The 16,423-nt window shown below is 36.1% G+C and overlaps 1 protein-coding gene across 1 annotated transcript in view; it reads right to left on the bottom strand.

Moving 5' to 3' along the window:
- Positions 1–9,896: 9,896 nt before the first annotated feature.
- The window catches only part of LOC140163514 (uncharacterized), a 38,158-nt gene continuing 31,631 nt past the window's right edge, over positions 9,897–16,423 (bottom strand). The window contains 1 exon segment of the mRNA XM_072186828.1: positions 9,897–15,694. Within this exon segment, the coding sequence (XP_072042929.1) occupies positions 15,412–15,694 (283 nt within the window). The 3' untranslated portion in view covers positions 9,897–15,411.

Consider the following 16,423-nt stretch of genomic DNA (forward strand, 5'->3'; position numbering starts at 1 on the left):
ACTCAGTTTTGCATGCTATTCAGTCGGTGCAACGTTTTGAAAAGCGGGGCAAGAAAGAATATATATGGTATGGCATGCCCAAAAGGACACAATGGCAAATGTTGGCATATGTCGATTATTTTTAAAAGCTGTGTCGATTACATAGGCGTAGATCGGGGGGGGGGGGATAAATCCCTCAGTATTTTGCCAGTGGGATGGTCCATACAATCATCTCACCTCAATGTTGACGCCTGTATGTGGGTTTTTGACCTAATTAACCTCATATTTGGCCATTTTAGCCCCCCATGATGCAGTCATGTCTACAGTAGAATTCATCTCGACCTTTGCAGGACTTAACCCCATTAAAAGCTATTAAACCAAGATAACACTCATTGAAACAGCTCAACTGATTAAATCGGATCTTCTCTGGTTGTGCACAAGTGACTGTTTTCATGTGCGATATCGCAATAAAGCTGGTATTCATAGCTTCAGTTGGGTAACCGATTATAAAGGAAACGAAAGGAAACAATGTTATGTGTGGCTTTGTTCACGAAATCAGACAATGTCGTGCTTTTTGTAAACCAGCATTCTTGAAAATGAGCAACATAATGATTTTTGACTTAACACGGTTTTATAATTTCTTCATATTTTTGGTGTTATCTGTCGTTTACATGTCCTTCCTAAAACACAAAAGTACGACCCTCTCCAAACACCTAAATTAGCTAAAAATTTAGGACATGTTACAAAACTTTATTTTCTAGAACCTATTTAGAATAATTTAAATGTAGCTTTTACCGGTTTTTTTGTGGCATCCTTCAGAAGTGAGCGGTCCGATACCAATATTTTCGGTCAAATCTCCATTCAAATAACACGGGGAGTTGGCTAGCTATGCCTTGCCCTCACTCATATTTTACAAAAGTACGACCATTTCTGAACATCTAACCTAGCTGTAATTTTAGGTCATGTTAGAGAAATATATTTGCTAGAAGTTTTGGAGAATAAATAAAATATTGGCTGGTTATTTTTCACACAGTGATGTTAACTAGGCAAGTGTCCATTCTCCCAACATACATCATTTGTAGGGTCACGCGTCAATGGTGAGAGCACTGTGTATTGTGTATAGGAAAACGGACAGTAACTGCAGTATGCAAAGTGCACCATATTTCATCAATTTTGCTTCCATATGGCAAACATTTTCGCGCGCATTTCTACCATTAACTTATTCTATCACCAAAAGGTGCTTGATTAACTATACTTCAAGAAATTTTTTCCAACAGCTTCCCGAACCCCATCCCCCCAATGTCGAAAAGAAATGTATGCCACTGGTGTCGAATATGAATTTTGAAGCTCAGTTTTGATTGGTGGCTGAACATTTTCTTAATCTAAAGTTCCATTCAATTTAGTGTTAACAGAAAACGACATATCTCAATTTATGAATAAACATATCAATATGCCAACTTTAAACTTGCTTCGGTAAGAATGCGACCAATAATGCGGCACATACTGCCCTGTGTAGCCTACATGTTCTAATACATTTTGGTGAGCCATCCTGGGGTTGCCCCCTCGGAGTCAGAAAATTTTGCAAAATATAGGTCACAAACACCCTTTTCCCCTCTACAGGGTGAGTCAAAAAATTGCAATAGAGCAAAGAATCGATATTTATGTAAGAACCAAGTCGAACTTTCCCAATATTGAAAGATTCTATAAATGCCATACTCAATGGCAACCTTCTGTGAAAATATGAAGTGAATCGCGACTACCGTTTAATTTTTATGAGTCCATTTGACGCGACACCCAATTTCGTTATTGTCCACGAGGTACCATGTATTTTGAATGTCGGAGAGCACACAGTGCACGGTAAAGGCACCATATCTGACACTGACTTTAACTTAAATAAGGTCGATTTTTGCGTTATTTTAATTTCTTTTTTTCCTGTTCAAATAAACTTTCTAACATTATTTTAAGTCCTTCATACCTCAGTCGACTCCAACTCCAGTTTTTTAAATCCCTATATGTCCAACTTACTGGATATTTTGTAATTCAATTTGCGCGCATTTCATTTTGACATTTGAAAAACCCGCCTACAAATTTGTATGTTTTTGATAGAGAATAAACATCTTTAAAGTAAAGGTAAAATGAAAATAACAACAAATAATGTTTCTTCTCCTTAAACAAGACCAAGGGCAATAACACTTTGGGTGCTCCATTTTATTCCAATACCAATGAGGTTAAGAAAATGACAGTTGTTTCAAATCTACCTTACACAGATTGGGCTGACATTCAAATTTTAGATGTCTCTTGGACAAACATTAAAATTGGGTAGCGCAATAAAATGTGTCATAAAAACAAAACGGTAAATGCTAATTCCTTAGTTTTTTCACACAAGGTCACTGATGGATATACCATATATAAAATGTTTTAAAACCTAAAGGTAAAGAATTAGACCGGGTCTAAAGTTAGACCTGGTCTAAGTGGAATTTAGTACCAGGAGAAAGGACATTTTCCTTTACAAGTTATTTTGTATCATTTCTGAACTTTGCATTTAAATTTTTTAGAATTTGCTTGCTACTCTAGGAAGGATATAAGAGTAAAGGACCATTCCTGATGGAACTAAATTCCACTTAGACCAGGTCTAACTCTTTTGTGCATACGGACCAAAGGGTTCAACTCTGTTCTTAAATAAAAATGGATTCTTTTCTCTCTTGCACTTTTTTTACTCACTGTATTTTATCACATTTTTTAATTCACCTAGGATTATTGGGGGAGGTGAAAGGTATTCCAGCCCCGCACAAGTTGAGGTTGGTCTTAACCCTGCAATTATGGAAACTTTCAGGCCTCATAACTGCTAAATTGTTGGTCTAAAGTACATAAAAGTATACATATTTAAAATGGCAAAGACGTGATAAATTCATCTGTGAGGTCAAAGTTGGGCCAAAATGCTCATTTTTGGTACAAAATCCCCCAAAAAAACGGGTTTTTTGGCCCACTTCTTTTTCGTTAAACATAACAAAATAATTCTTTAGGCTGAATTTGTTTTTATTTATTTTTAAAAACTAGATAAAAATATCTAGGACTCAGTACAAGGAGCCGTTTTTTTATTTTTTGGAATTTCGACCAACTCACCAAAAAATTTATTGGGCGCAAATCAGGTTTTTTATGATATTTTTGAAAATTAAGCATTTTAAAACCATTTTTGGTGCAAATTTGGTCATAATTCAAAAAAAATAAAAAAGTGGCTCCTAGATATTTTCATCAAGTTTTATATAAAAATTTGAAGAATTTTTTTTTTGTTACGTTTTAATAACGAAAAAGAAATCTTTCTGTTAAACCCGGCTGCCATTTCTGAAAAGCGATGTGAGCTGAGATATTTGGGTTGAAAAATGCAATTTTTGGTAAAAAAAATGATAAAAATCAGGGTAAACCATTTTTTAACCCAAAGTTTGCCTCAATATGGTAAGGTGGAATATTTTTTGTTCATTGATATAACATATTCATACGACCTCTATTACTTGGAGAAAAAATAAAGGATGCAATCAATTTTCTTGTAAGTTCTTAAGTTATAGCTACTTTAATATTTGACATTTTTGGGTAAAAATTGGAAAAAAATCACAAAAAACACGTTTTAACCAAAATATATCAGTTCACGTCACTTTTCAGAAATGATTCTAACCAGGCTGGCACCTTTGTCCAAAACTGATGCATGGGACCATATGTAGCCACAATGTGGCTTCTCTACTATTTATATGGATCTTAACCTATTTTGCCATTTTTCTATGCAACAAAACATCCTACATAGTGCAACCAAGAAAAAAATTTGAGACAATTTTGGTTAAAACCAGAGTATTTTTCAGGTGTTGACCCCTGTGGAGCCTAAAATCTGACCTTTGACCATTTTGCTTCTAACTCCAGAACTGTATGTCACAGATAGGTCAAGCTGTATTTTTTCTGAATCCTTGTGACCAGAGGAAACTTTGGTGTGGTTTTCAACAAGATATGAGCAATTTTGAACTTGAAACTTGTATTTAAACTTTGATGACCTTTCCTGCTACCTTGGAAATTAATTAATTTGGCCTCATATTCAGATATATTTAATAGCACAATGAAAGCGACTTTGTGGCAATTTTGACGTTTTCCAGAAAAATACCCAATACTTTCATCATTCTGCAGCACTATAAGTATTTGTTTATTCCACTTTTTCATCATCAAGATATAAAAAAAATCTTTACATCAATAACTTGGGTTCATCTGGAATTATTTTTAGCAATTCATATTTAGCAAATCTATATTTTGATGATATACACTCATATCAAAATATGGATTTGCAAGTATTGCTAATAAACATTTCAGTAACATCTCCATAGAACAAATAGGCAGAGAAACACACAAGACCATGTTAGTTTGAAGTAATTTTCATTTTCAAGTTTATTTTTCAATTTGATAAATTTGTGGAACTTTAAATTCATAATGAATTTTACAACAAGCATAATTGAATAAGTTATCTAGATTAGATATGCTGACATATGATGAAGTGTTTAAGTCATGTACAACATATCTGCTGAATTATGATCACAATTTCCTTGGCAAATATTCTCACACACAATGCAAGGATGAAAATAATAATTATAACAATATTTCTGACTAACTCAATTAAGCTGAGTTTGGAAGAAATGAAAAGTGGGCTATAATAGTGCTATACCATCACAATGAACATCTAGAATCATTCAACTTCATTGATACATTCTTATGGCTATGCCATGCTAATGTTGACCAGGAAAAAACATTGCACAAAAGAGGAATTTTTTTTAAACCAGCAACAGGCAACAAAAGGCAAGTTATAGGCATGAAAAAATGATATCCGTTGTCGTCTGGTAATTTTGTATCTTAATATAATAATTTGGTGTACAGTGCATATCCTGTCCACATTATTTGGTGTACACCTGCTATGTTAAAAGTTTGCTATGTCAAAGGTTAACAAGGTTGAAAATAAGGTTCGAACAATGAAACTTTTTAACATGTTCTAGCAGCCCTATATAAATTGAATGTCGAAAAATGAAATAAGGTTACATTGGTTAGCCTCAAGTTCGGTAGTAGACGTAGATGCATAATTTGCTGGTCGCAGTATCGAATCGCACAATCGCAAAACCAATGACGTCATTACTAAACTTGATGTGAACTAAAGAAAAAGCTAGGGATAGGGTTAGAGCTAGATTTAGGGTTAATTATACATAGCAAACTTTATTTCATATTCACATAGCAAACCTTATTTTATAACAAACCTTCAATATTGGGCTATTCCATTTAAAATTCACACTACCCCTGTGGAAAATATCTTCCACAGGAAGAGTATGAATTTCAAATGGAATAAACACATTTGTTCCATTTGAATTTCATACACCCTCTGACAAAGATTCAACATGAATCTTCCACAGAGAAAGAATAACTTGCAAATAGAGGTGCTAATTCCATTTAAAATTTATACTCCCCCTGTTCCACAGGGGAATGTGGAATTTAACTGAAATAGCCCAATGCAGGCTGCAACCCATTATTTTGACGGTGCCAGGTAATGCTAGGCAAGTTATGGGCATAACATGACATATCATATGATAACATAGCACTTTCGTCTTCACTGAATCATATCGTGCAAGAACATCCCATGTACACAGAAAAGTAACAGCTGCCATTACAAGCTAATGAATCAACTTCCCACTAGTATAAATAATAATACACAAAAGGTCCTAGTAAATGTCGAGGTAACAATGTGGAATGGTCACCAGGAATGCACGCAAGAGCTGGCAACACTTTGCCATGTGATGCAAATAGAATGCATTGACATGAAGCAGCTATTCAACTTCATTTCGCATAATGATGTTCTTGCACCTACACCATGATTTTATACCATCAATATTATGCAATCATTGTGCAACAGCTGTTTACTAGGCGATGTATAGATGAGTAGATGTGCCTAGTCTTGGTCCCAGCCGATTTGTGTCACTAAACCGTCTGGCGACATACTGAAATACACCTTTTTTGATTAGCCGCTAAACTTAGCCCAATTTTCACTGGGTTAGTCTTCATCATAATGCGCATCATGTTTTGTTCAAAACCTGTCACATCTGATAAAGTACAATAAGGCCATTGAAACCCTGAACAGTATAGTGGTCACTCTAGCATATCGATCGGCCAGTCCCTTGCCTTTGCTGATAAACATTAATGTCAACACATCTATACGCCGTAGAAGTGATGTAATAATCGGATAACTACCATAGCAATAGATGAACACAATTTTTGAATATATCTCCCTGTGCTACAATGGTCACACAGTACCTATGCATTGAACCACAGATGTCAAAGAACAGGGATAAAGACCTGGATCCTAATTCTAAAGAATGATTAGTTATCTTTGAAAAGAGCGGTATTGTATTCAATCTACGATTGCAGACATCCACAGGTGATGAGTGCAAACTGCTTGTAGTGCAGGGCGATATATTCTAAAGTTGTATTCATCTATTGCTATGGTAATTAATCGCATTATATCATCACATCTACAGCGAATAGATGAGATGACAGCAATGTTTGTAAACAAAGGCAAGGGACTGGTCTATCGATATGCTTGGAAGAACAGCATTATGATCACTTCACTTTGCAATAGCTTTCAATACTTTCAACTGTCTAAGTGTGTGCCCTATTATACAGGTTGAGTCAAAAGAAGTAAACTTGTGTTTGAGGGCTGTAACTAGAGATCTGTAAGGAATCTGCTATAAATGAAAAGAGCATTGAAAGGAGCAAATTCTACACGTCTGAATAAAAACAAGAATTGTTGCAATTGCTTACAGCAAACTCAAGTTATACTCATTTGAATACAACCACCCATTTTCTAGTTGCACATGGCTGGTTGATTTTAATCCATTTCAATTTTAACGAATCAACAAAGTACTAACAGGATCTATTGTTGAAATGACAACTTTCATTTTCAAAAAAATATTTTAACAAACAATGCGTCATGAAGTCCATGACGGTACTGTAGTTTGCAGGGATATCAATTCAAGTCTTTACGAACGATCCGGCAGAAGCTTGATTGGGGAATGTTGGGTAAAGGATTGCGTATTGAGCTTATCTTTGGGTCTTGCTGTAACGCATGTCTAACTCTAACAGTGTTTACTTGTGATCTATATATATAGCAGTTCGTGGTCTGCCTGAAGCTTCCGGTTGTCTGTTCCTTAGTGTCCCATGTACATTGAGCTTGTTCTCATTCTTATATACTGCTCCCTTACGTGGAATCTGATTAGCTGTGGGAAATTGGAGACGAAAAAGACGCTGAACTTCAGTGGGGCTATTAGTATCATGATACTTAGTCGACAGAAATGTGCGCTCCCGTTTGGTAAATTGTGGTGCCATGTTGTCATTTGGCCTGTTTCATTAGAATGTAGTGCAATGAGGTAAAACACATATTGAAAAGAACCCTTTAAGTGACATGTAGAAATTATTGATCAAAACCACACCTTTATTTGCATTGGAATATCGCGCCTTACCAATCAATATAATAGGTACTTGGGAAGTGAAACCGTGTGCAGCTACAAAAATGGGTGGTTGTATTCAAATGAATATAACTTGAGTTTGCTGTAAGTAATTGCAACAATTCTTTTTTTTATTTAGACGTGTAGAATTTGCTCTTTCCAATGACAGTTTCATGTTTAGCAGATTCCTTACATATCTCTAGTTACAGCCCCTCAAACATGGGTTTACTTCTTTTTGACTCAGCCTGTAAGTATCGCTATTAACCTAAGCTACAATTAGCCTTTTAGAGGTATGGCGGACACAATATGATGGCGCTGCACGAAATGGGTAAAGGCTTTTGTATTTGGCAGGTTTTGCCCATATTGAATACTGCCCTCCTATTGTGTAATCCATGCTTGAAAAGGCTAATGACATTTGCATGGAAAATATCATGTTTAACTTTCATCATTATAGAAAATAACAAGCGCCCCTTGAAATTACTCAAAGCACCTGGGGGACTAAACACAGCACTAGACATTTAAGTTTCTGATTTTGTTTTGAATATAGTATGAAAAACCTGGCATAATATTGTATTTTAAGTGGGTTTGAAAATTGAACAGCTTTAACGAATTCACTTAAGGGAACTGGAATGAGTATTTTGAGTGTTTCGACAGTATTTTATGTGGGTCATTAGAGCACATCAGACATATTGAATTGCATTCCTAATCGAAGAATGTCTTTCTGATATCAAATAATTTTCATTTTATGAAAATTACGATATAATACAAATTTTATGACAAATTAATAAAATTTGATATTTTTCACATTTTTGATATATAACAGTCCTCGAAGTAAATTTGATAAATTTAATGACATATTCTTAAAGTGTATGTAGCTGGGAGGAAAAGCCGATGATCAATTGAAAATTTTAACCTTTCATATTGAAGATATGGATTTTTTTCCCAAAAAGACCTATTTTATGTTTTGGGAAAAAAAATCCATATCTTCAATACGAAAGGTCAAAATTTTCAATTGATCGTCGGCTTTTTATCCCACCTACATACACTTCAAATATAAATCATCAGATTTATAAAGCTTACTTGAGTACTGTTAAATATCAAAAATATCAATTTTAATGATTTGCCATAAAATGTGTATTACATTGCGAATTTCAAAAAATCAAAATTATTTGATATCAGAAGGACATTCTTCGTATTCAGAATGCAATTCGATATGTCTGATGTGCTCTAATGTCCCACAATAAATACTGCCCAAACGTTCATACCCCTTCCCTGAAAAGGTGCATTTACTAGATGGAAACCATTATGTGAAGTTTGTTAACATTACTTACAAATATAGTGCAAGTCATTAAAACCTTTTATAACCTATGCATGTATGTGTACATCACATCATGCAATTAATGTAATAACAGTTTATACACTTATTTATCCTTTCATTATACATTTCTTAAAGTGTTTTTGATAATTTTTCAATTCTTGTTTGCATTGATTATACATCTCTGTGGTCTGTTTACCCTTACTTCAAAGTCTATTTGAATTCTGGTGATTTCTTTAGTAATCACTTTCAATAAAATGATTTAGAATACCTTATGAACAAATTTTACTACCCTTTCTTGCTAGGATACCTTACAAAAGGAAGCAAACAAAAAAATAAAGAATAACCATTTATGCAAATTGCAAACAAAGCAAAAAAGTAAAATGAAAGTAGAAAAGAGAATAGAATTCATAAATATTTTCTTTGTACATGTTTACAAAATTTTCTTTTTTGTTTTTTTAACTTGAAAAGATGGAATTGACATCAAGAGAAACTACAAGAATACTATATATTGGGCAACAAAACTGCAACAAGCAAAATGAGTCAAGACGTCACCCAAATTGAATTTGAAAAGAGCAATTATAGATTAACTCTCCAAGTTTCAATTTTTATTTAAAATTCAAAATTTCGGACTCATAAATTTTCATGGCCATATTTGAAATCAGTATGAAAAATGCATTAGAGTACAAACAAGCCTAGTATTGGTTCAGTGGTTCTTGAGATAGCTTTTGATATTTTGAGAAAATATCTCAAAACTTTGGACTTTTTATGTTGAAATACACAGAGGAAATAAATGCTGAAGTATTTCAATTTGTTGTCTGTTCAGATGTGGAAAAATGCTGTTATCAGTAGTGACCACAGAATTAAAACCAGAGAACCAGGACTCGACCGCCATCTTGATACAGGCATGGAGCAAAAATTGGGGGTATTCGGTTTCCCTCGGAATGCGCTTCGAGGCATTCGTTGTCATGCAAGCGACATGGATGATGGGCGCATTTGAGAGACTCACTTGATGCGACCTGCACGCGAGTACCAAGACGCTTCAGATGAGACGCAGAATTGTTTCGTTCCTCTCCCCGCACCGTCGGCAAGCACCCGAACACCCCCAATTTTCTCCCCATAGCTGACGGCTCAATTGTACGTGGCGGTATAGGGAGTTCCGGTTCTCCTTCTCTAATTCTGTGGTAGTGACACAGCCAAGTGGGAAAGGGGAGGGGTTAGCTTCCCATCTGTGAGACATCTTGACCCCTCCCCACCCCCTCCTCAACATACAAGACTCATTTTGCTTGACAGTAATTACATTTTTGTGCGCTGTCATTATTTCTTGGACATATTATAATGAAAGACAGAGATAAAAAGATTTTATTGCCTCTGATGTCACTGTCAATTACGATCCTTGATAGGTTTACACAGGTTAATAGCACGTAAAAGCAAGGCCGATTTATCTGGTGCCGGTCGAGAAAAGGAATAGCAGGAAATGGCGAAAAATTACGTACTTTTACGAGACAAAGAGCAACTTTTCTGGGCATTGTTGACATGGTGCCTTCGCGAAAGAAAGTTTCCTACTATAAAGACCTAACTTTTGAGATGGTTTGTATGTTTGAATGTGCAAAATTAACAATAAGGCGCCCGCTTATACCGGTCATCATCACGACACTTGTAAACAAACTGTGCTCGAGTTTGATTGACAGATGACGTCAGACGCGATAAAATCTTTTTATCTCGGTATTTCATTATACAACAGTTGCAACTGCAAGCAATTGTGTTATTGAAAACATAATAGAACCATAAGTTCATCAGTCCTTTCCCTTGACAAGCTCAAATATAATGTATTACAAAAATCCATGCAATGGGCTATTCCTGTACAAATCCATACACCCCCTATGGAAGACATGACCTTTCTCTACCACGGAGGGATGTATATTTCAAATGGAGTCATCCATTCAGGTAACCCCATTTGAAATTCACACTACCTGTATGGAAGTGAAAGGTCATGTCTTCAATAGGGAGTGTATGGATTTCACCTCGAGTAACCCATTGTGGGCATCCAGTTCTAAAGCTCAACCTCCAACTCATACAAATTCAGCTTACCCCATCCAACCCAACTGTCTGTGAATAACTGAGATGTGCTTCTTCAATCCAGTTCAAAGAAACCACTGTAATTATCATCTGCATCACATGATGAAGAGGCTAGGCCAGTGGTTCTCAACTTATTGATTTAAGGATACAAGGGACCAAACACATTTTTTATACACCTCTGTCTTTAATAGATTGAGTAGATTGAGATCACTTCCTCAATCCAGTTCAAAGAAGCCACTGAAATTATCACCTGCATCACATTGTCTAGATGATGAAGAGGCTAGGCCTGTGGTTCTCAACTTATTGGTTCGAGGAGTACTTGAGAGCAAAATACAGTTTTTAGAGGTTGATCAATGTCAAAATATCAGTGGTTTGTGGGCCAGATTTGGCCCACATGCCGCCTTAAAAAAACCCTTGGGCTTCACTATAAGATTCCTACATAAGATTTTTTTTTAATGTGTCTGAACACAGACCCTAAGCTAGGATCTGTGGTCTGAAGATATATATATGGCTAAATTTGGTACTGTTACTAAGACGTATTAATACCTTTAGTCTCAAATTTATATTTATGAAAAATGATTGACAACACAAATACAACTACAACTTTACTACAAATTCTTTTTTGGCCTAAATAATGCATGAATGTACTTCAACAGGAGTTCAGTAAAGGTGAAATAGAAAATTTGCCATGATTTGAATAATTTTCAATTTTAAGGGAAACATTTCAACCCTCCCCAATCTGAGTAACAAATAAATAACACACATTTCTGACTTGTCCAACACTAGTACACAAACATATTTTATACATGGATATCACTCACTTTTTTCCAACTTCAATTTTATTTCTCTCATTCTCTGCAGGTCCCACTAAAGCTTCGTCAGAGTCTGACGAATTATCAATATGTTAAATCTGGATATATTCATCCTTCATGTTTGTAAGCACCAAATTAAAGTAGCCTAGTGTTAAAGATTGCACAAAGGGAAGAGTACATATGTGACATGATCTGGTCCATGGGGGCCAAAGGCGGCAAATTTGAAATTGAGATGAAGGCAAAAATATGGAGTTAAAAACAATAAAATACATAAGAAAATAGACATCACGAAACTTCATAACTTTATAACCAAGTATGCTAGACCTTCGGTGTTTTCAGTATATGTTAGCCTAATGTTTGTAAAAGGTAATAGTTATAGTAACTCAATTTTCAAAAATGCCTCCTTTGGCCCCCATGGAGCAGATCGTGTCACATATTGACTGCTCATGAATGGCGAATCACAATGTGACTGGAACCTTAGAACAAATCTCCTATGCTACTGGCTGATGGGAATGTAAGTAGGCCTAAAATGTTGGTATGTCATGGTTAATGCTGAAGCAGACTCCATAAACCTCATTGTTTGGTTTTAAATGGGTTCACCGATTCCAACACACACAAGAACCTAACTTCAGACACTGCCCATTTAATTTGTGTTTGTTTAATGCTGATAACATGCATGATACCAATATTAATATTTCTCTGAAGTATGGCAGATGTGATTTTTAATATTTTCCCCTTTTCTTGGATTGTGATCTTGCAAAATGCTTGCTAAACACCTGGGACGAGATTGATCAAATTCATCCAAAGATATATCTTACACAGCTGTATCAACCACACTCTATATACTAAGTGGCTGCTCTGCCACATTCCCATGTGGTTACAGCCATGGCCCACATAGTTGTACAATGTGGCTACACTGGCAGTGAAGGTATCAGCTGTAGTAGATTAACAAGAATTTATAAGCATCTAAGTAGCTGTCTTAAATCTTGTGATGTATTCGCATCTGCCAGGTGGTTGTACAGTATACACAACAGCAAGACACATGTTAATACAGAGCTATAGCATGCCCTCCAAAAGAAATACAAGTATATGTAAATCTCTCCCCTGGGTACTAGCAATGGCATCCATTTCCAAGTCCATACAAATGGAGCCCTTACATTTTTGACAGAAAGATGTGATATCAGCATCAGTTGGCAAATATTGAGCATCAGTCAAAATATATTGAGCACTATTTCACAATGCTGCTCCTAGCATCACAACATACAATAAGGGTTTGTTTTTGTCACAGCACATAGATTCTTTGTTGTGCATCTTGTATATGGCAGTACTTATAGCTCTTGGCTTTCATTTACAATAAATATATATTTCTCTGTGTTGCATACTATATTTCAGACAATAAAATTTGATGGATAATAGAATACTGATCATAAAATACATGATCTAGTTTTTCTTATCAGAGAAATAATTTAGAAGCCACATTTACTTTTACAGTAATACTGGAGCGGAATAAAGTACAACATCATGTTGTCAAAATACAGTTTCTTATGGTCCTGCCTAAGACCCCATTCAAACCAGGAAAAATGCTTCACTCGATAAGATACCAATACAATTAAAAACAGGGTTTTCCTGGTATGAACCCACATCTTTTCATTCAATCTTCGTTAATTAATGATGATGGAATGAAGCAAATATTTGATAACGATAGCTTAATCCAATGTAGCAATTTTGTTGTAAGAATGCAACTACATCATTCAATGATGATTTGGGTAAGTTCATTACTGCGTAATGTACCCTAATGGCCATTGATTTTCAATTGCAGTACTTCATCATTACCCAACCGCTGGTAACACGCTTGTGTTATGCTGCACTGAATCGTATCTTTATTCGTACATCATTTAGTGTCATGTGAACGCACGCTTAAGTAACTAATGAAGAATAACTAATCATCATTGAATGAAGGTATTTTCTGGTGTGAATGGGGTCAATGTCACCACAATATTATGCAAGGACAATATTATGCAAGAATGTGTAGACTTAATAACAGTTATTACTTTAATCAGTGCCACATTGGTGGGCATTATATAACTGTGCATATTGATACTCAACAGCGTTAATGCAACACAACTGCAACAGGCGCATTGCATATGTAGACAAATCCGACGAGCTAAGTGATGGTCAGGATTAAGTCGGCCATAGCTGGGGCCATCCGCACTAAACTAGCTTAGTTCATTTGGAGTGCGATCCAAAACGCCCACTATCGCGAGCGCATCGGAGCACTTAGCACTTGCGCTGCGTCACAGGAGCGGTAAACGCTGCACGCCTGTGATACTGCCGTTGCGTAAAATGGATGGAAGGCCCCCAGCTACGGCCGCCAGTGAGGTGTAGGAGTGTGTCAAGTCGGATTTGTGTATACTATGTGCTGCACACATACCAACAGCCGCAATCACAAGTTTAGTTTACTCTTTGGTGAGGCAAGAAAACAAAATCCCACATATTGGGTTATTCCTGTTGAAAATGAAATCCATACACCCCCTATGGAAGACATGACTTTAATCTTCCACACAGGGAGTGCGAATTTCAAACAAATAATGTGGAAGATAAGGTCATGGGCTGTATGGATTTTTACTGGAATAGGCCATTTGGTGCTGATCAAGCCAGCATGAAAGCATTGTACTGAAGAGTGGCGATAAGATCTTCCAAGTGAAAATTCGCACCCAATGAGGTAAGACTCAGAGTTCAGACTCAGAGTATCACCATGCATAAAGCTATGTTTACTCCGCCATGTTGTAATGTCACGCATGGAAGAGCAATGTAGTGTACCTCCTGCATTTATCAAAAGGCTGACATTAACGATAGTTAGTGTCTCTAAAGCTTGCCCAGCTTTGCGCATGTAGTGCTTTTAGCCTGCATTGTCATCATAAAACATTACAGGCAAAATACAAACAAGCATGCATTTATGTGTTCAGAATTTTTTTTTTTCAAATCCGGACGTATGACCCAATAATCCAGAGGTACACCAGTCTGCCCCCCCATGAGTGATACCAAAACATGGGGGAGTCATGACACTTAAAAGTCTACTCTCTTTGGGCAAACAAGATTTCAATACATAAGCAGTATAGAACACCGATTCACTAATAAATAATAAGGAGGTATTGCACAATATTATTTTCAAATAAACACCATCTAACTCAAAACCTGCTGTCTGAATATGAACAAAGGCGCAACTTATGGATCTGAGGTCCATTTCACTGAACTTTTAACCCTTCGTTAATCAAGTAAGCAGAATTTCTGAAATATGGATGGTTTCAAAAAAAAAAAAATTGCATGCATGCATGCAAAAAGTGAACTTCAACCCCCTAAAATGGATTTTTGGTGCTATTTTGAATATGAAAAGTGGTCCCTTTGTTAACTTTTCATCCTATTTTAGACCTTCTTGGTCATTTTTACACTCTTGTTACCCCCCAAAAGTGGATTAGACCTTCTTGGTCATTTTTAGACTCCTGTTACCCCCAAAAAGTGGATTTTTTTAAAGGACTTGCTGCTGTGTACCTGTCTGATTATAAGCTTAGTCTCAGTGAAACAGGCCTCTGATATCTCAAAAACCAGGATATCAATGACCCTAAAGCTGACATCAGGTTTTGAATTATGTGTTAAGTACTTGAAACATCACATGCACATTCTATGTTACTTGATACATTTAACAAAAAGGTGACTATTGTGATGAATCCTCGATCCCGGAAACGTGAAGTGATTTTCTGTACGCTCTCAAGGCCTGCTTGGCACTTAGTATAAACCCTCTGGACAGTGGGAATAACGAAAAGGCAACATCCGCATTGCTGTGATCATTCTGTTCTACTGTTGACTTGGAGGACCCTGAAGAAGAGGATGCCTTTGAAGAGCTTGGTGCTGATGATGGGGAAGCATCTGATGGGGAGGAACTCAGTGATGGTGTCTGGTTGCAGACTGTAAGCCATCGCTCTACTCGATGTATCATCCTGTGAATTTGTACAGAGAATGGAATGGCATTCATATATACATGGTCATGTACATGTAGTATATTTCTACTGAGAACATTAATGTTAAAATCCATATACCCCCTATGTAAAAAATGATCTTAATCTTCCACAAAGTTAGTATGAATTTCAAATAGGTTTACCTGAATTGGTGACTCCCATTTGAAATCTACACTACCTGTGTCAGAGATTAATGTCATGTCTTCCATAGGGGTGTATGGATTTCAAATGCCCAATGCAAAAAGTATACCCATATAGTTATTTTGGTTAGATGTGGCACAACAAAATCAAGCATTCTCTGAATATTGATTTGACATAGATGGGTAGAGATCCATTTTCTGAAAATCAACCCGGCCCATGGTCAGGTGGCCAAGCACATGCATGTGGTATTAGTCAGGGGAACAGGCTATGGTAAGGATTGAAGGGGTATCACCCCTTACGTTGAAATACATTGCTTTTATCATGCTTTTTTCATGTCCCAATTTTTATGGCCCCTGTTTCCAGAAATTTTCTAGAAAGATTACATCCTTTCTGTTTATCCTTGTTAACATGACAAATAATCACATCTCATGAAATGTAGGTCTGATTTCGATTAAGATTTTGAGCACTGAACATCTTGTGAAACTTTTTCCCCTTTTCATTTCCATTATTTGATAAAATACAAATGTCTATATAGAGTAGTCTTAGCAGAGGGCTGACAGTAAATTTCGC

The sequence above is a fragment of the Amphiura filiformis genome, chromosome 11 (genome assembly GCF_039555335.1).
Source record: "Amphiura filiformis chromosome 11, Afil_fr2py, whole genome shotgun sequence".
NCBI lineage: Eukaryota > Metazoa > Echinodermata > Ophiuroidea > Amphilepidida > Amphiuridae > Amphiura > Amphiura filiformis.